Source organism: Anthonomus grandis, chromosome 2 (genome assembly GCF_022605725.1).
Source record: "Anthonomus grandis grandis chromosome 2, icAntGran1.3, whole genome shotgun sequence".
Lineage (NCBI taxonomy): Eukaryota > Metazoa > Arthropoda > Insecta > Coleoptera > Curculionidae > Anthonomus > Anthonomus grandis.
Genome location: NC_065547.1, coordinates 20,584,984 through 20,606,539, shown reverse-complemented (window position 1 = coordinate 20,606,539; position 21,556 = coordinate 20,584,984). Strand labels below are relative to the sequence as shown.

Here is a 21,556-nt window from a genome sequence, read left to right as displayed (position 1 = left end):
GGTAAAGCTAGTACGAAACGCGCTGCGATATTTTTTCTTTCCTTTCATTTTTAAATAAACCCGAGAAAGCACTCAACACACGCTGTAAAGTCACTGCGTATCTTTTTTGTTGACTTTGCCAAAAAAGGCGGCCCCGAAAAATGCAAAACAATCAAAACGATGCCGAAAACAAAAGTCAGAGATTCTCACGTCCACCCCCTTTAAACCAGTAATGGAAGAAAAATTGAGAAAACAAAATATAAAAGAAGAAAAAGAGAAGAGAAAAAAATCTACCTCAAAAAAAAAAACGGTCATCAGAAAGGTGTTTGAGTCGTACAGTGAAGACGATGACGAAATGGATGATATGGATCTGGAAATTATGAAAACTGAGCCAAATGGAGGTGAATAGTGTCTTATATGCGGAGATGTTGGAAAATCAGAGGTTTGGTATCGCTGTATTGGTTGTGGAGGCTGGGTTCACAAACTTTGCAGTGGTGCAGAAACAGCAAATAACTATATTTGCGACTTTTGTTCAAACTAAACTATTTTTTGAAAATTTTTGTTTCTGTTTGAGGTATTATCCCATAGGTGTACGGTATTACCTTTAATGTTCGGGTAATGCTGAACTTGCAATATATTTTTGATAAAATATTTTGACTTATTTTTTTAACCTTTAATGCCTTCGCTCTTATGATATTCTTTCTAATACGTTTCTTGGCCATTCACATCAAATACCATGCCTCTAACATGAATACTTTTGAACAATTATTTTTCCTTAAAGGTTCGCAGTTACTCCTCGCTCCCCTATTAATGGATTTTGTGAATGTTTTTTATTTAATTTCCGAAACCCTGGCCTATAAATTTAGTAGGAAATGTGTGGGTCTTTCAGAAATATGGAGACAAAAAAAGAGTCTCATTTTACACTTTTTTAATCTGCCTACTTTTTTCGATAAATCAAATTTTAGATTTTACAATATGATATATCTGATAATGTCAGACCTATTTTTGCTACCAGTTAGTACTACTTCCCGACATTTAGAGGGCGCAACATTCAGTAGACGATTCAGTGTTCTATTGGCGCTTTATAAAGGTTCATATCTTTGAAGTATTAATCTATGCTTCATAATAAAGATTTTGATGAAAATAAAATCCTATGGACCTAACCTTAATTAGCTTTTTGATGCTTGAAGTTTTTAAGTAGTTCTGTGCTAAGTTTTTAAGTAGTTGTGTGTGAGTTTTCTTTGATTAGCAATGATATTATTTTCAATAAGGTATTTATACGATTCCTTTGTATTTTATCAATTTTATTTCAGTTCATTCCAACTCGGGGATGAGGGATCCTTTTTTATTACTTAACTGAAGCAAGATTTCTCTGGTTTAATTTTTAATTTTCATAGTCCAAGATTATAACCCATTGATAAAATAAAGATGAGATTCACCCTGCCAGTCAGACAAATTGCCACAAATCAAACCATAGAAGCTTTAAAAAAATCAATTTCCAAAACTATAGCAGAAGCCACACCGCACATCCAAGCAGCAAAAGCAAACCAAGTAAAGATTCTAAGTCAGAAGTTTAGTCAGTTTAATGATTGGTATGTGAAAATTACTGGTTTGGACAAAGTTAACTTGGCCCAAGAAAAGGTTAATGCTCTACAGGTAGGTAATTCCGTTTTTATTTTGTTTTATTACCATTTATTACATCACGGATATATTTAGTGCTTCACAATGCTTCTGTACTCTAGTATATACACTTTTATAACTCTTAATGGATAACTTATGCACTAAAGTGCCATTCTCTGTTTACAAAAGTGGTTTTATAGAACTTATCAAATTAAAATAGCAATTCAAATTTATAAAAATAGTAATCATAAAAACTTATGAGTTGTCACTATGAAATTTTATAAACCCATAGTAATCTAAATTGTGAATTAAGGTTATAGTAATATTTAATAAGATTATACATTACTGAGAGTTGTATAAACTTGGCATTTATATGGTGCTATGGAGATAAATGCTTGATAGATGTTTTTAAATATATTTTCTTACTCAACTTAAAATATTTGTTCCATAACTTAAAAAATTATTATACTTAATATACAAAATATTACATGAACACAAATTTAAAATATTATCCTTATGTTAGACACTATAAAAATTATTTGCACTTTATTCATCATTATAATTATTTTTAGTAACAGCATTTGTTACCCAAAGCTTTTTTTTAAGATTGTAAAATCTTAAATAACTTTTACAGGATCAGTTGCTAGAAATTCAAGCAAAGCGCCGTGATGTAAGTAGGCAGCTTACTACTATTAGGGAGAAATCAATGGAGCTACAAGATGAAATTCATAAAATAAAAAGACAAGATGATCTGGAAAAATATTTAGAACTCATGAAAAAGGAAACTGAGGTAAACCATGATTTTACATATTCACTTTTTTTTAATACAATATGCGGTATATTTAATTGGATCTGTCTCCGGTTCATGCAATTTTTGATATTTTGGTGGCTCATTACTCTTGGGATTAAGACCCATGTGTTTAAGTTATAGTTTTTCCTTGTTGTTGGGCAAGTTGCCTGTTGGAAATAAAGGCTTATTATTATTATTATTATAGCTAGAATTTGTCAAATAAATGTCATTTAAATCTAAAACTGTAAAAAAATTGAGAAATACAATTATTATCTAAATCAAAATGTTTATCCCTACACTATAAATTTTCTAAATATGTGTATAACCACTAAATGTGTATAGCAATGATTTACATGCTCTTTCAAAAAGCCAACCTTTGAGTTTTTTGAAGGGTATGCATAATTTATTTGTATTTCTATTAAATTTGTCAATATGACTTTATTACAAAAATACAGAATTTTGTCATTTTTGCATAAATAAAAAGCTCCTCTATCTTCATTACTAGTTTTTTTCTACTTTATTCTCTATTTATTACTAGTAAATTTTGCTGGCATAATACTGGATTATTTAAATATAAAATCAATTCAAAAATGCTTTCTTGTACAAGGAGCTCAACACTCAATATTTACAAAGCCAAAAAAAATTAAGTAAACTTACTAAATTGAATTTGAAGTGAAAAACAAAGTCAAACTATATCCATAACCATTCATGTACACACAAGAAAAGAGATAAAAACAGATAGTAAAATTGTTAACAAGTAAAAACACACTATTATAAAATTACAATTTATGATTAAACAATTATTTTACAAAGAAAATAAACTAAAATAAACCTACTAAGTGGAATTTGAAGTGAAAAACAAAATCAAACTACATCCATAACCACTCATGTACACACAAGAAAAGAGATAAAAACAGATAGTAAAATTGTTAAAAAAGTAAAAACATAGGTACTATTATAAAATTACAATCTATGATTAAACAGTTTATGAAAAGAATACTAGGCCTTAGTCAGCAATAACATCCTAACCTGCTTAGTTAAAAGTTTACCACTCCCCAAACTTTTGATTTCCAGAGGAAAATGTTGAACATTTTTATTCCTTCACATATGATTGAATTCTTGGTTAAAGACTATGGTGGATGCTGAAATGTAAAATTATTAAATTCATAAAAAATAAAATTAAACAGGTTAAACTATTAAATTCTCTTTGTAACCTACAGAATTCCCCATCCAAGCCTAAACCGACAGCTGCGGCAGTGTGCAGGGAGATTTATCCAGAAATAATTTTGAAAATTTCTGCAAGAGTGAATAAGTATGGTTTAAATGGAGTTGGTGGTAGCTAAACTTTCGTTTCACATGAGACCCTGTGGAACGAAGGTTTTTCTGGAAGCTCGTCGGCCACGCAACAGATCTGTGGTTGCTATGCCATACCAACAGGCAGCATCGTGCATTTACTGTGGCTGTAAGTTTTTGCAACTATTTGGAGTTCAGCTGTGCCTAAATAGTTTATTTTCATTGCGGATCTGGTATAGTCATTTCGGTTGGACAATTTTTTTGCGTTAAATGTAAATACTATTAATAATGAATACTATTGAATATATTTTAGAAAATTGAACATCCTTTGAAGAAAAAGCTGAAATTAAAAAGTTAGGTTGTCCTACGTCCAATTTACAATCAATAAAATCAACGGTAGTATGTGAACGTTTGGAAAAAATATACAAGAGAGTAAAAATAGTAAAATAATGTCATCATCGAATAGACTTATATGTAATTTAAATTCATGTGATTTTAATATCTCTATACCTCTCATCATATACCTAAATGAAATATTTTTTAATCAAATTCAGTCAAAAAAATGCAAATAGTGTACAGGGTGTTCATTTGAAAACTTCCCACTATGGATTTATCAAAAACCACTGTTTAAAAAAAAAACGCCGAAATACGTCAAAAGGTTTGTCAAGGGGGGACAACTTTCTAACCTAAAATTACTTCACCCCTTTTCTCTGCCCCCCAGGGTCATCCCCTTAAAAATTTTAAATGGCAAGGGGTATCGAGTAATAGCTTGTTTAAAAGGTCTTTTGAAATCTTTTATTTTGACGTTTGATTTTTTTAAATCGGTCGATTCGTTTTCGAGAAAATTAGAAAAATCTTTGTTTATCTTAATTTGTTTAGATAGAAAACAAAAACATGAAAATATCAGTTTTTATTTCAATAAGTGTTCAAAATGTTGCCCGTTTTTGGCCAAACAATGATATAGGCGATGCTCAAATTCCTGACGGACATTTCCAACTTTCAGGTTGGGGAGTAAACACAATAGATTTCAAATGACCCCATAGAAAAAAGTCTAACGGCGTTATATCAGGAGATCTAGCAGGCCATTCTATCAGGCCCCCTTCGCTATCCATTTATCTGGAAACTCGTCGGCTACCCATTGCCGAACGGGTAGAACAAAGTGAGGAGGAGCGCCGTCTTGCTGGAAATATATTTCAGCCTCATCAAGTATAGGTGTCAATACTTTTCCTCACGTCAGTGAGAATATTCATTTTATTGGTGCCCGTTTGGTTTTACCTGAACCGAAAATTTGCTAATTTTGCAATTACAATTAATTGAATAATTCAAGATTCTCTTATTAAAATTTTTTGAAACTTTGCACGAGGGTTTGCCTGATTGGTCTTTTCAAAAAGTTATCTTACATTTTTTCTGTAAAATGTACAGGGAAGCCAATAATTGATCCCCTTAAAATTTACATGGGTTTTCCTATGTTCCGCTCGGCGACGCACTACCCGGTATAACAGGAAGAGTAGTAGTCCTAAAACAGAACTTCTAGTGGAAACTTGCACCTGTGAAAAACAATTCATCAAAGTTGACACTTAAATGACAAGACGGTTTTACCACTATTCAAAACTCAAAAACAAATTAATCCTACTCTTGACACGTGTTTCTCTAACGATACGAGAGAAGATTAATACTAAACTAAAACTCACATTAATTAATCTATCATTATTTTGATCTGGCTTTTCCAATGCGAACAACTAGGATAAAAAGTAACAAGCCATCCTGAATTCCACCAGAGATAAAGAGATATTGTAAATACATAAAGTATCTGTATGTTTGGTAAGAGTATACTAATTCTAGGGAACACTACATTACATACAAACATGAAAGTAAACAATATGGATGTTACATATCCTCTAATAAACAGAAACAAAATTAATGATTATTAATGACAGCAAAATCAAAAAAATAGATAAAATCGGCATAGTCAATCATAAAATCTAAGGCAGGTAAAAATAAAACTAACAACAATATTGTTTTAAGGGAAGATGGTCGGACCATCGAAAACCCAGCCTTTATCTCCGAATTATTTAATCAACATTTTACTTTTGGCCATCAACAAACCGGTAACTTCAATATACAGGACTTGCATAATGATTATCCTATCATATTTCTTTACCCTGTTAATTCTCAGGATATATTTAAGATATTGATGAACAACATTAATTCCGTATACATTTTCTGGCTTAGATAAAATTCCGGTATTTTAAAATTTGTTGAAGTTGTTACCCGGACCCATTTCCAATGTCATCAATGAAAGTCTCGTTATTCAAATTTTAGCTCCTACTCTTAAGACTGTGAAAACTAGTGCCTGTTTTTAAGAAAGGAGAAAACGAATATTGCCAACTATCGCTCGTTATCCGTATATACAGTGCTTTCATTTCAAAACGATCCACCCTTAATAACTTTCTTAGAAAAAAAAAACACGTCAAATTAGATATACAGGGGGACGTTTAATTATGCATTTACTGAAGTTTTGTCAATCACCTCCTCACCTCCAGCTAACCTCACTTTAATATATCAAATGGGAATCCCCATCGTGTGATACATCATAGTAAGCAGCGTAAAATTCTCTATTCAACGGTACAAATACAAATAAATAATTTGCTTGAACTAAATGTACTGTTTGTTACCACGCATTTTAACTTCTAAATTGCTTGTATTTTTTTTTGATGATCATAAAAAATGTAAGAATTTTAAAATGATGTAGGTACCACACTAAAAGTATTCATTTAAAATACCAAAGTTTGGTGTAAATAAAATATTCATTATTTCTAGACATTTTCGCTAACTATTTGCTTACACATTTACCGATTTCATTTTTTTTGGTACCGTTGAATAGAGAATTTTACGCTCCTTACTATGATGTATCTATCACACGATGGGGGTTCTCAATTGACATACTAAAGTGAGGTTAGCTGGAGGTGAGGAGGTGATTGACAGAACTTCAGTAAATGCATAATTAAACGTCCCCCTGTATATCTAATTTGACGTGTTTTTTTTTTTTTTTTTTAAGAAAGTTATTAAGGGTGGATCGTTTTGAAATGAAAGCACTGTATATTATCCATATCGCAACTATTTGAAAAGGTTATCTATCAAATAATTATGAATTATTTAACATCAAGTAATAAATAATTATCAATACCGATTCATTCCCAAAAGCTCGACGGAAAAGCCCATTTACAGTGCAATGGAGTTTCTTGAGAGAAAGGCTCCAGTAGAGGTGTGCTTTGGCTTAATCTTGACATCCGTGCTCTTCCTGTGATATGGTTTGCCTGAGCTGTTCCCTTCTGATACGGTTTGTCAATTCGTCGACGACACATCGATTATAGTAGCCAGGAAGACAATGCTAGATCTTTCACGGGGCTGCTCAACTGCAGTGGAGCGCGTGGGGACCTGGTGTCTACACAGTTAAGTTGTCAAACGTAGTTGATTCATTTTTATAACGATAACCAAGACCACTGTTGTCTTGGAATTTATATTTGTGCGGTTTGGTGGGTAGTCAATACCTATAACCAGTATTAAATTCTTAGGAATACACATTGACCCATATTTAGAATGCAAAAGCGTATCATTCGCTGTTTCTTGGGCCTGACCTACAGAAGGTCTATAGGACCTAAATAAGGTTTATCTCCTGTAGACTTTACTTCAGCAGACTATAAATACTCGCTTATAGCCTCCTTATACTTTTCTTCCTTGGTGTTATTATATATCATTTGTTTATTAAGAACAGGGCAAGGTACGCTGTGGATGTGACTATGATTACGCGACATAGAGACGATCTGCGAATTTCATTACATAATTTCGCCTACTATGAAAGGGCTCCTCTTAGGGATCTATTTATTATATGGCCACCAGGACATATAGAATGCTAGCTGCTCATATCAGGGGCTTCTAAAGTCCAATTTAAAAAAACCGTTTAGCTTTTAGTTGCACATGATTGTAGATTGTAGATTGAGAAGGGAGTCGTTTCGGCTGATCCGCCGCTCAGCACTGCTACCTATGAGATATTTTGTGCATAACTCTACTTGTCTTAGTTTGTCTCAAAAAGTCTTAGACTTCTGCCGTACAAAGCTATATTTTTGGGAGGTAGTTGTCCCACTTCTTGAGGTGTTGGTTGTACCCCTTCCAGGTACTTGAGCCTCTTGCAGAGTTGGGTCGGGCATTCACAGAGCAGGTGTTCTGCTGTTTCTGTGGCATTGCTGCAGAATCTACATTGGTCGTCCTCTGTTATACCTATTGCCTTTAGGTGATATTTCACTGGGCAATCACCGGTTAGGAGTCCGACTGATGTTCTGATGTCTGATCTGTTCATGTCTAGGAGCTATTCAGCTCTTTTGCTAGAAGTGGTTATAAACTTTTTTGCCTGTCTTAGTCCTGGTGCTCTTCTCCAGTGCGACAGCAATTGTTCTTTTTCCCACCTGTTTAGGTCTTCGGTGATGTGGGTCTTCATTAAACCACAGTATGGCTCTGGACCATAGTATGGTGTTTGAGCCCCTTTTTTTGCAAGGCGATCGGCTTCTTCGTTCCCCTCTATACCCCAGTGGCCAGGTAGCCACATTAGTGTTACTTGATTCTTTGTTATAAGGCGCTTTAGGGTTTGTTTGCACTCCCAGACTAGCTTTGAATCACATTTAAAAGTTTTCAGGGCCTTTAGAGCAGCTTGGCTGTCTGATAGTATAAATATGTGTTTTCTTTGGAGGCCTTGGTTGATGCACTCTTCTGCACATATGTCTGTGGCAACCACTTCAGCTTGAAAGATGTTAGGGTATTTGCCCAGTGACTTTGAGATCTTAATGTTAGGGCCTCACACGCCCAGTCCTGCTCCTTCTGTTAGTTTGGAACCGTCTGTGTACCATAGCGATGCATTGTCGGCTTTTGGTACTTCTTTTTTCTCCCATGATTGGCGATCATCTATGATCACTTCGAATGGAATTTCTAGATCCAGCATGGCCGTTATGTGGTCACGTGGTTTGCTGGCATTTTCCAGTTTAATTTCTTCGAGGATTCGCAGGTGACCACTTAAATCCCCAGGCTTGAATTTGCCGGTTTGGAAAAGCCTGTGAGCACTGTTAATTGCCTCTTTTTTCACGCTTATGTGAAGTGGAGGCATGTTTAGCAGTGTCTCTAAGGCTGTGGTAGGACAAGTAGACATTGCCCCGGTTATTCCTAGACATATCAGCCTTTGGTCTTTGTTTAATTTGGTCTTGTTTGTTTGGTCTTCGGCCACCATACCAGCAAAGCGTATGTGATGATGGGCTTAATGACTGTTTGGTAGATCCAGTATACCATTTTCGGTTTTAGCCCCCATGTCTTGCCAACGAGTTTGCGGCATGTCCAGATTGCCACTATGGCTTTGGAAATGGTCTTGTCTAGATGATTGTTCCAAGTTAGTTTGTGGTCCAAGGTAACCCCCAGGTATTTCACCTCGTTAGAAAATGTTAGCTGAGTTCCGTTTAATATAGGTGCCCTGAGTCCTTCTTCTGGTAAACGGCACTAAAATTGTTTTTCTAGGATTTAAAGATAATCCTTCAGTTTCGCCCCAGTTTTGTATAGTATTTAGGGCACTTTGCATTCGATTCGATATTACGCCCTCGTGCTTGCTCCTAACTATTACTACCAGGTCATCTGCGTAGCCTAGAACTGTGAATCCGGATCTACTTAATATGTTAAGAATTTTGTTTACTACTAATGTCCACAGTAGAGGTGACAGAACCCCTCCTTGGGAACATCCTTTTACTGTGGTTACTGTTGCTGTCGCTCCATTTATTTCTGCTGTGATGGAGCGGTGCTTGAGCATTGATCCTGTCCACTTTACGATGGGGGCCTCCACCCCCCAGTCTTGCAAGGCTTTTGTTATGGACAGGTGTGAGGTATTGTCGAATGCTCCCTCAATGAATGCAGTAAGAGCAATTTCTTTGCAGTCGTTTGACTTTTCTATGTCTCTTATGAGGCAGTGCAATGCACTTATTGTAGATATGCCTGCTTGGTAGGCAAATTGTCTAGGGTGGAGCGGTGTTCTAGAAAGAGTTACGCTTCTTATGTATTGGTCGATTGCTTTCTCCATTGTTTTTAGAAGAAAGGAGGTTAGACTAATCGGGCGATATGATTTTGCTTCGTTTTCAGGACGACGCCCCGTTTTTGGTATGAATATTACATTATCCTCTCTCCAAGCTAGTGGTACGTGTCCTAAAATGAGGCTGGCTTTAAAGATTTTTTGTAGGTGTACTTTTAGTATCTCATAGCCTCTTTAGTTGCACATGAAGTGTTTATTTTAAATTTTATGACTATTGCTTCTATGTGTTCTATATAAGAAAAATCAAGGCTATTGGGAGCTAGATCTTCCTTTGTGTAACGTTACTTTTTCGTCCTTACATAGTTTTGTTGGCAAATAAAGGATGTGATTTTTATTATTATTGTTAATATAATTATTATTATAAATTCATATGAGAAAGTTTCCGCAGAATTCTCGATTCACACAATGAAAAACCGGAGAAATCACAGAACACTGCCGCAGCTATCTCTCCATTATTCAGACAGATATATAGTTTCTCCAGAAAATTAAATATTGCATGACAAATATGTTTATTAGTATTAAAGAGATCCTAATTAGCTAACAATTTAACTTTTGAAGAAAATCCATCATTCTTTTTTTTATAATATTTTTCTATTATTTTTGACAAAGATCGCAGAATTGAAATAGGACGATAACAGGAAGTATTAGAAGAATAAGTGCTCAATTGTATAGCGTGTGCTTCACAAAGAAATTTTATTTTATTAACTGTATCATATCCAACGGGTACAAAGATTACAAGAGAGAGATCAGAGATGCTTTTTGGCAATGGATACAAGCGTATATAAGGATGTTTTTTCGAATTTTATTTACTGATAATGCCTAATTTAAACAAAATTCTGTTTTTAATATAGGCAATTCCCATGTAAGAGCCACTTAATATCCACATTCGTTGGAAGGGTCATACCCAACCAACATTTGCACTCAATATTTGGTGTGACTATTAATAATTCCTTAATTGGTTCCTATGTATTTCAACAATACTTGTAACTAAGCACCATGTAAATGTACGAGGACTGCATATTCAGAATGATGGTACTCCAGCAAATTTTGATGTAAAAGATCTAGACAATCAGATTCCAAGTAGTTGGATAGAGCGACGTGGTCGATTTCGTGGCCTCCAAGAACACCTGACACTTGACTGAAACCTAGTAGACTATTTTTTGTGAATTAACTAAAAAAGAAGGTCTATAGTGTTTCAACAGAAAACAGGCCGCAAATAATGACCGCGTTAATAATACCTATTGCACTGAAATTAGCCTTAAAACATTTGTTAAAAATTTCATCTTGCCTAAACGTGCTGACCAACTTCTGTGGGCATGCTAATTTAAACCTTATAATTTTTTTCTTATTCTAATCATAACTGATTGTAGTTTTAATAAATACAACATCAAATTTACAGGGTGTTTTTTTACAAGGTAAACTAATTTTTGAATATTCTAGTCCAATACTGGAATTAAATGTTTGTCGAACTAGCTTTAGTTGCACAGTAAACTCTCGTTTATGGCAACTTTCGCCAAACAAAACGCGACACTCCTGTTTATTGCAACTGAACCCCTCACTTACGTGATCCCCACCATTCTGCAGGGTAGCGTAACTGCGACTAATCAAATACTGAAGTGGGATACGGCTAGATACTAATCAAGTACTGCTGTTATGTTGACATAAGAGGCGGAGAGGGCGCCGCTTTCGAATTGTGATATCTGAAAGAGATCGGATTCGGGGACGTTGGAATTAACAACAGTTACTGTACTTGTGGATTTTGCAAGCAAAATAAAAAAAAAACTATTGACGAAGCTACAGGGGCTTTTTATTTATGTAAAAATAACAAAACCTTTTTATTCATTATATATTAATGAATCAAGAATATAATCCCCAAATGCTTTCTTATGCAAAAACACTAAATAAACCAAAGAACGACTCTACGACCAATTAAGAATATACCTAGCCTAATCATAAAGCCTAAAAAGGTACAACTATCAAGAAAAACCAAAGAAGAAATACAAGAAAATATTAAACTAGAAAAGCTGAAAGTCAGTGTAAAAGATACAAGAGAAGCGAAAGCAGGTAGTGTAGTAATAAAGTGTCAAACAAAGAAAGATATCGAAAAATTCCAAGAAGAAGCTAAAAACATACTAGGTAATGAATATGAAGTATTCATCAGCAAATTACGAAAACCAAGAATTAAAATTGTAGGTGTTGAGGGAGATATGTCCAAGGATGAGATAGAGAAAGCATTGAGGGAGCAAAACCAATTTATTGAAATAAATGATGAACTAACAATTACATACATTAGGGAATTAACAAAAATAAAACAATCTTTGCTGAAAGCTCGGCTGAGCTTTTTTGCAAATTTATGAAATGCAGAAAGTTTTTTCTATAGTGGCAACGATACAGAATCTAAGATATTAGTGTACAGCGGTGTTTTAAATGCCAAGAATTCTACCATAAAAAAGCAATTTATCTGATTTTTTTTTTAATATTCAATAAAATGTTATTTCATAAAATGTGATGCCCTATCTATATGCCCTGTAAAAGTAAATCGAACCCCAATCTGTTGCAACATGGAATAACAAACTTCCAAGGTCTCTAGTTTTTAATTTAATTAAATAGATATATCGGAACGAGGATCGGGTTGTCTTTTTGGAGAAACTAACTTTAAAATGGCACTATATCCAGGAAGGTTTAATAACTTTCAGAATCTTCCCACTGGCTTATTGGAGACAATTTATCGTAAAAATAATCACTAATGGAGTTAACACTAAGTTGTTTGCAATATCTGTAGTTTTAACAACAATTACAACTAGATAATTTGTTTTTTGTTTGTTTCTTTAGCCACTTCTTGTTGGCGCTCCTTTATTTAGAAGTTCTTCCGACTCGCCTCGCAAGGCTAATTCTAAGATGCCACAAAATCCAATTTGAATTTTCTCATCCAACGCGGGTGTCTAGAAAAAGGTTTTGCCAGTAAATTGTTGAATTTTTTCATTTTTTCTTAGTCTCAGTCGTTTTATAAATACCAAAAATTACAGTTTAAATTTGGATAATACCCACCCAATATTTTAACTGCGAATTTACGAACCTAAAATGTAAATAAAACGATAAATAAGTAGTCAAAAAATTTACCCGAGCCACCCGCTTACGTGCTCGGTTCGGATTTAATCGTATTAAAAACGCATTTGTTGTGGAAACAACCCATTTCTCTCAAATTATTAAGCCTATCTCTTAATCCTCTTTCTCGTTGATTTCTTTGTATTGTTATTGAAATAATTGTCACGCTCGCTACCAGCCCCTCCCCGAAAAATCTAAAAATAGATCATAAGCACGGAAAATTGCAGTTGCCCGCCACTCGCTCTTCGGGTGTAAAAAAAAATCTCGGTCCCTTGTCCCAGTGACACATTTTTTCTCATTCTCTCGTTTCGCGGCTAAAAGCCAAAACTCTCGGCAATAGAGTAAATACTCCTAATAAAAGCAACTAAATACTCTTAAATTTCTCGCTCTCGCTTAATCTCGAAGCTAAATCTGTAAACGAAAGATACAATCAGTAATTACGGTATTGTGTGCACTGTGCAGTAATATAAACTATTAGATTATAAGCAATAAAACGCTCTTTTTCTTCTTCCATTGAACCAGCGCAATCCCAGTAATGTTTACTCTAAAACAGCATTGATGGCGTGACCTCGAGTAACCCTTGCCAATGCATGGACATATTAGCAGCGGAGCCATTTCGGAATGTGCTGCAAAATTATTTAAATTATATATGCCGATAATGTTTTGTTTTTTGGTTGGGTATTGTAGTTATTATTGAAATTGAAACAAATTTTAAAAATAATAAAAATTTTAAAATATAATAATTCATACATTTTACGACCAGTGCCATGGCTCCTTGGCCCCTTAGGATGAGCAGCCACTGTTGCTTACTGTCACAAGGAACTGGTGGGTTCTCCACCAAAATATTCTCAAAACCTTAATTTGAGCACCTTTATTCATTACCTGTTCGTTTTTTTTCTTCTATTTCCCACCGAACCTTACTTCACGATTACGATTTCTTTCATTAAAAACAAATTTCTTTCTTTCACACTTTCCAACTTCTCCATTAATGAAAGTAATTTTAGTTCTTTCTTGAAGAGAAATCATTCTCACGTTTTATGCCCTTAAAAGTAATCACCGAACAGCCCAATAAGGATAAGCAAATTAACAATAATATTTTTGTTGGGACTACATCTTTCAAGTTTGCTAACATCTTTTAATGTTTGCTTAAAAAAGTGACGTATTTTTACACCCAGTGCAATGGTTTTTGTGTAAACACGCGTATTCGGAAACATCTGGAAAAAAGACAACAAAGTAGGATACCGCTGAAAAACGAATTGAACGCCCTTTAAAACCATGTACCCGTTCCCTTTAAGATACTAAAGCTGACATTTACTACTCCTAGAGGGTTAAAACAAGGACTGTAGATGTTGCCTAGGCATCGATTGAATTTGTTTTATTGATCTCTTTATATGAAAATAGATAGATATTTTTTAACCTAGAGGTAACAATTTGATTAAAGTGAAGACAATTTTTAAAAGTTATTCATAATCCAGGACAAGATCTAATCTGATAATGTTTATGCACAAGAGTATATTTCTGCAATAATACCTCTTTTAAATAACACCTAGTTTGTTGAAATTCTATTAACACGTTTGACGTTTCCCATAGTTACATTTTATCAGATCGAATAAAATTATTTCTAGTGTTATAGTTATGCACCTTATTTAACCATCTACTTATTTAAAAATATGTTTACTTAATACTCAATAAAATCGTTTATATATTCATCGGGTGCATATAGACGAAGCCTTGAACAAATATGGATGGAAATAGATTATGTTTTAGCTCAAAGCAGGGACATGATAAAAACATGCATTATTTAGACTATAAAGCTTTGTTTCTTTATTGCAGGTTCTAAAATTAGAAAAATCTATCTCCAAAACATTCCAAGACTACGACCAAACTGAGAGGGAATTGTTCACGGCATTTACTGATTCCATAAGGGATTCACACGAAAAACAGAGAGCTCAAATGGAGTATACCAAATACTTCGGTATAATCCTCAGTATTACAGGTTCATTTTTGGCATTTGTTTATACTACTTTAAGAAAACAGCAGCTTAAAGAGATAATATCTGAGAGCTTGCAAACAGTACATGTTCCAGCAAACTCGGGTTTTGCTTTGCAGTTGTTAGAATCAAATAAAAAACTTTCAGAAGAGATCGCAACTAATAGAAAAGAATTCGATAAATTCAGTTCACAGATTAAGCAAGAAGTTAGTAAGTTATTAAACAGACCCATAACATATACTAATACCATTCCTCTGCCTATCATGCAGCCGAGAGAGTCAAGTAATTTCGAGGACGGCAGTTTAATGGGTATCATTCATGACACTCCTAATGCTGTTAAAATTGGTGCAATAATTTTAGGGTTATGGGTAATATCAAGAGTATTATTTAATTAACATTTTAATGTAAATAAAAGTGATAGAAAGGAATTTAGCACCTGGTTTTTTTAACGTATTTGTATGTTAAATATAAAACTACATTTTATTTTAATTTACTTATACTACTAATAATAAATGGGTGTAACATAAATGACGACTTTAATTTTAAGGGTTCCTTGTAATTTTTTAGGTAAAAAAGTTCTTACAAACATTTGTCCGGAGACGCTTCGTTTTCGAGATACAGAGTGTTAATTTTTTTTTTTTTAATAAAACAATTAAAAATTGAACTTTTTTGTCCCCTAAATTTTCTATATCTTGCTTCGTTTAAAGAAAATAAGTAAAAACCATATCACAGCACGTCCCTGGCCTCTATAAAAAAATGTAAAATGCTGAAAAATAGTTTTTATTTGGAATAATATATAAAAATAGCTATACCATTTTATTTATGGGCTTGCAGATGGAAATGCTGCATAAGCCCATCGACTTTAACACGAACGCTTTCCCAATACCTAAATTCTACCCTAAAGGACTTTCATAAGACTCCATGCCCGATTGTCCGAAACTGAATCTTTAACTGCTAATGCTAAGCGCGTTGGTAGACCGACAATAATAATGACTCAACAATTAGGGGAAGCAATTCTGCAAGCAGTGGAAGCCAATCCGACAACTAGTACGCGAAGATTATCTTTACAGTTTGACAGCCACCAAAGGGTTTGGAGTCTTTTTGAGTTTTGCACTCAAATTTACTTTATCCATACTACATTTAATGGGTGGAAGCACTGTTGCCAAGAGATTTTCCTGCACGATTAGAGTTTTGCCGCTGGTTTCTTCAAAAAAAATGCGCAGAATTCAAACTTCGTCTAAAATTCTATTCGCAGATAAGACAAGTTTTTCACGGGAAGTTTTCAGAAACTTCCACAATAATGTGGAGATGACTCAGCTATGACCAGCACGATGGCCAGACTCGAATCCTCTGGACTATTTCTTTTGGAGATATCTAAAATCTCTTGTTTATGCGACGACAGTTGTGGATGAAAATAATTTAATTTAAGAGACAGACATTGTAGATTCTTCTATATTCCAACGTGTGTGACATTCGATGGAAAAAGGTTGCATGCATGTATTGACGCTCGTGGTTCTCATTTTGAGCATTTTATTTAATAAAAATTTTATGATATTTAAAACTCTAAACTAAAAAGTAAGTTTTTATTATTTTTCACAAACATTAAGCGACGTACAAATAAGCCAAAGGATAGGTACCTTATAAAGTTATTAAAAAACTGTAAAGATTTCAACCAATTCGGTAAAAGTGTTTTTTAGATATTAATGAAAAATCAATTTAATAAAAATAACACCCTGTATCTTGAAAACGAAGCGTCTCCGGAAATATGTTTATATAAACTTTTTTTATTAAAAAAATTACAAGGAATCACCCCTTAATATGTATTACCCCTTATATATACAGCAGATGGGCAGAAAAAGATTTAATAAATAATACATTAAAAAAAAAATTGAAAAAACTACTGAACAAGACATACATGGCTATGACCGACATCCCGAAAAGAGATATTAAATACTGAACTCGTCGAAATGCAGGAACAGTGTATGCAGGGTGCCTCCGATTAAGTCGGCACTATTGGTATCTTTGTTAATATTTAAAATACAGAGTCGGGTAAATAAGCAAACTTGTAGGATTTTTTCTGCTGATTACAATGGTTTTCGACAAAATGTGAAAAATATACTTAAAAAAAGTTTATTTGCGCTAATATCCTAAACCTAAAAATCACAAAGTTAGCGCGATATTAATAACTTTGCCAAATTTAGGCAAATATTTTAGAGTAAAACAAAATAAATCATTGTTTTAAAAATAAATTGATAGTAGCAAGAGAGATTTAATAAAAAATAAATACTGGCAGTTACACATTAGCCAACTTTGTAATTTTTGTAAAATATTTATTAGTAAAATGGCTTTTATGCATATTGAATAATGTGATATGTTAGAATGTTACCTTTTTGTCAAAAAAATAGTGACAGTGCGCCGAAAGAGTACCACCAGAGTTTCCAGACTGACAACTTCCCAAACAGAAAATACTTTTTACTTCTTTTCTTTACAGAAAGTTTAGAAGTAACGAAAACATTTTTATTAAGAAAATACAGGGGATTCTATTTAACAAAAATACATTTGTTTCGTTTTCTCGAAAAACGAACCATAACCGTTTCTGAGATCAAAAAGGAGAATATAGCACTTAAGGAGAAGATAAAGGATTTAAAGAATAAGTTGGAGAAAGTTGAGCGAGAATCGAAAAGGTTTAAACTTATTGTGCACGGTCTTGAGAACCACGAAAGGGGCGAGGTTCCTGATCTGCAATGTTCTTTAGACTTAATTAATCATAAACTAGGAGTTGAGTGCCGTTTTGGCGATATAAGAAACTTCTTCCGATTAGGCAGATCTGTACCAGAAAAACATCGACCAGTGTCCTTAGACCTCAATAACTATTTTTTGAAAAAGGAAATTCTCAAAAATAGTCGAAAGTTAAAGGGAACTACAATTTTTATCTCCCCGGATTACACAGATGAACAGCTTTCAGATCAAAGGTTTCTCTACAGTCGCCTCAAGGCAGGAAGGCAAAACTCTCAAGAAGCATTTATTAAGGGCAACCCTAATAATTAATGGTCAACAGCGAATTCTTAAAGAACTTAGAAAAGAAACTAACAAATAAGCCGAGATCCTAAAAGAACATGCTTTCAATTCTCCAGGACCCATCCCAGAAACATCTGGCACTAATAACAGGGAGGCCCCAACCCACGGCAGTGAAAAAAATCCAGCCAACCAAAAGAGGTCTGAGAAGTGGTAGTGTTAGCAGTAATGAAAATAGAGGAAACCAGCACAACTATTATTTTTGCTCCGTTACACTTTATAATAATTTACTTAAGTAGCTACATTTATTTTTAAATTTTAATTTTATTTCTAATATAAGGCCTAAACATTTAAGATTTTTAAAGATTTGGTTCTCTGTCTATCATTAACATTTTTATATATGCATATACAGGGTGATTGATGGTTGATGGTACCTTAGACGTTTACGGAGAACGGAAAATAATTTTTTTTGAAAATTTGGCAATGGGTTTTTGTGAACCAAATTGTATAAAGTTATTTTGTATTCGCACAAATTTTCTTTTATCCATTTTTTGTAAATTCGAGTACATTTCATTGAACTTTCTGCATGTTCTTGCTACAATTTTGTCACATTGTCCATGAATAATAAATAGATTCATCAAAACTTCATTTGAATAACTATTTCTTTCCATTTTAATGAATTTTTAGGTTACTATTTTAAAAAAACAACCAAGCGTATTTACTATTAATCAACTAAATGTCACTGTCAAACATCAATAGCATAGCATTGTTTCATCATGACCTTTCATGGCCAACTAAAGCAAATATGTCAAAATATTCCGATTTTTACAGAAAATTGCTTTTATTTCCGAAACCGAACTACTTCGATATAGGAACATAATACCTCTTTAGACAGGGATTTTAATTTCCTTTTAGAATATGTTATAATATACAGAGTGTTCCATTTAAAAAAATGCACTTTTTACCATTTTTGTATCTAGCGGTAAAATCACTAATTTTGAGCAACCCTGTATGATGTAGAACAAATTTTCATAGTGAAAAATAATGTACAATACTTCCATAAATTACGTTTATAATTTCAAGGTTCTGCGCGTTCCAGTGCCGTAGTAATACAAATTTATTTGGAGCTATGTTTTGGTCAAAAAATAAAGAAAATAATTAATTTCTCGAAAATCACTAAAGATAGGTATAGGAATACCTTATACAAAACCAATCATAAAGTGATAGCGGATCGGAAAATAAAAAAATTTACAGGGTATTCCATTTAAAATAACAAAGTTGCTACTACTTTTTGGTATAAGCGGCAACGCTGCATCGCTAAAAATATTTTTAATCGTTAGATCATCAGCTAAACCCCATGTTGCCAAATTTTCAAAAAAAAATTATTTTCCGTTCTCCGTAAACGTCTACCATCAACCATCAATCACCCTGTAGTGTTCCATGTCTCTTTATTTTATTTTTTATATACTAATTTTTTTAGTCATTTTACTATTTTAAACTAGTTTTTTGTAGGTATTAGAGTTATTGTTGCGTGTGTGGTTTGTTTTACATTTTCATTTACTTTTTTTTAATTATATATATATATATATATATATATATATATATATATAGACTTATAAACGGTCATTGTTTAGCCCAAATTTGATATACTTCGTACGTTATTTAGCCCAGTTGAACGACGTTGTTTAGCCCTCTCCTGGGCTCTATAACGTTTTGTGTGTATTTCATTGACATTACTCATATTATGATGTTTTAGAACATTTTGCAAAATTTAGCTGGGCGATTGAACGACCGACTTATAACGAATTATATACAGAATAGTGCTGCTAAGTTCTCAGTAGGTAGCGCAGTCATCGGGTGTATTTTGTTTAATCGCTATAACTGTACTACGATCGTTAATAAGCCCGATAATTCTACCAAATAAATGCCTCGCGTATTTTATCATCTCATAAACCACAAAGCGATAAGATATAATAAACAATGATGTCTTTTTACTTGTTAATATTTGGGAGAATTTGATTTTTATTTATAGAAACAAAAAATATCAGTTATAATACCAGAAGAGATAAATTATGAAGACGAAGAATAAATTTAATATATTTAAAAATTAAAATATTTATGAGCGAAAAAAAAATTTCAGTTTTTATATAACACGACATGGTATTCGGTACTGTGCCAAGCAAAATGAGCCGTTGTGGTCAAGAAATTAAAGAAAATATATATCAAGCGATTTAGCAGCTAACACCCGCGAATACTACTAAGAAATCCAAGTCAAGTATTTGGAGACCGTTTATTAATTTTTGCTAAGAAAGTTCATATGATTAAAGAAACTTTCATAACAGCATGGTTTGTTAAATACATGGCTAAGTTAGATTAAAAGATCAAACTGCGTATTATTCTTTAGATATATCAATCATTAACCGTAATTTGCCATGTAAGTCTGTTTATAAAGTGTGATTTGCCATATATGTCTGTTAATAAATGATCCAAATTCGAGCATTTACTAAAATCTTAAAGATTCTAAGAGATAGAAATTCGATTAAGTTTTCGGCAAAGTTGAGTAATTTCATGCTTATTAAAATGCCATTTAAAAATTTATAAAATCTAAAAATCCAATATTTTTGGATAAAAGGGAGAATACAAGCGAAAAAATTAAATAATTTTTTTGACATTAAGATATGGTATTGTATATTGGTCAAAATAATAAGAAAACGGAATACAACATCAACAAACAACGGATTAATAAATCGTTATAAAATTTTGGATATGGCTTAAAAATTATTATTTATTTTTTTTTTATTTAAAAAAGTAAAAAATCTTAAACTTTTGCGGTATTATAGAGAAATAAATTTAAAGCCATATCTAAGATTTTATTGCAATTGATTAGGTCATTTTGCTTTCATATCGTATTTTGTAACTTGATATATAAAGTTAAACAAAGAACCATTGATTACTCATTTCTTTAAGCCAAATCATACCGTAGCACATAGACTAAACATTACGAATAACAACTTAGCTCATAATACCGATAGTGAAATGCGTTGTTATTTAGTTAAGTTCTATTTTGCCAGTTGTCCGTTAGTCAGTCTTGTGTGTTGTGTCGGTAGATTACAGTCTGATCCTGTCAGTCTTGTCCTGAGCTCATGTCCGACAAGTCGATTTATTAGGCATGTTTTGTATGTTAGTTCTGAACTGTGAAAGTATTTTATTACCGTGTAACGATTAATATCACATCCGATATGGACTTAGCCAGAAACATCTTAGAAAACGCAATTCCTCCGGGCTATATTTTGAACGATGTAGAACCATGTGTTGTGTACTATATTCTGATCCTGCCAGTCTTCTCCTGCGCTCGTATCCGCCCAGTCGATTTAGTTCCGTGTTCCGCCTTGGGTGTAGTTGGGATTCTCCGTCCTGTTATCCTACTACCTGCAACCTACTACCTGCCAGTGACCAGAGGCCATACACCAAATCAGTAACCGCCTAGTGCTACCTACGCAACTTAAGTCTTACAAAGTACTAACGGACGCATTACGAATATGAGCAAAATAAGTGTAATATTTACTTTTGTTTTATTGGGCATGTTTAGTATGTTAGTTATAAAGTGCGAAGGTGTTTTGTTACCGTGCACCGATAACATCACACC

At 33.4% G+C, this 21,556-nt stretch overlaps 2 protein-coding genes across 2 annotated transcripts in view; both read left to right on the top strand.

Moving 5' to 3' along the window:
• The window catches only part of LOC126749023 (structural maintenance of chromosomes protein 2-like), a 445,423-nt gene that overhangs the window by 354,959 nt on the left and 68,908 nt on the right, over positions 1-21,556 (top strand). The gene's annotated exons all lie outside the window — the stretch shown is intronic.
• LOC126749116 (uncharacterized) lies at positions 1,185-15,323 on the top strand. Its single transcript, XM_050458766.1, has 4 exons — positions 1,185-1,207; positions 1,293-1,635; positions 2,234-2,389; positions 14,739-15,323. The coding sequence occupies exons 2-4, from the start codon at positions 1,408-1,410 to the stop codon at positions 15,288-15,290; spliced, it is 936 nt and encodes a 311-aa protein (XP_050314723.1). The 5' UTR covers positions 1,185-1,207; positions 1,293-1,407; the 3' UTR covers positions 15,291-15,323.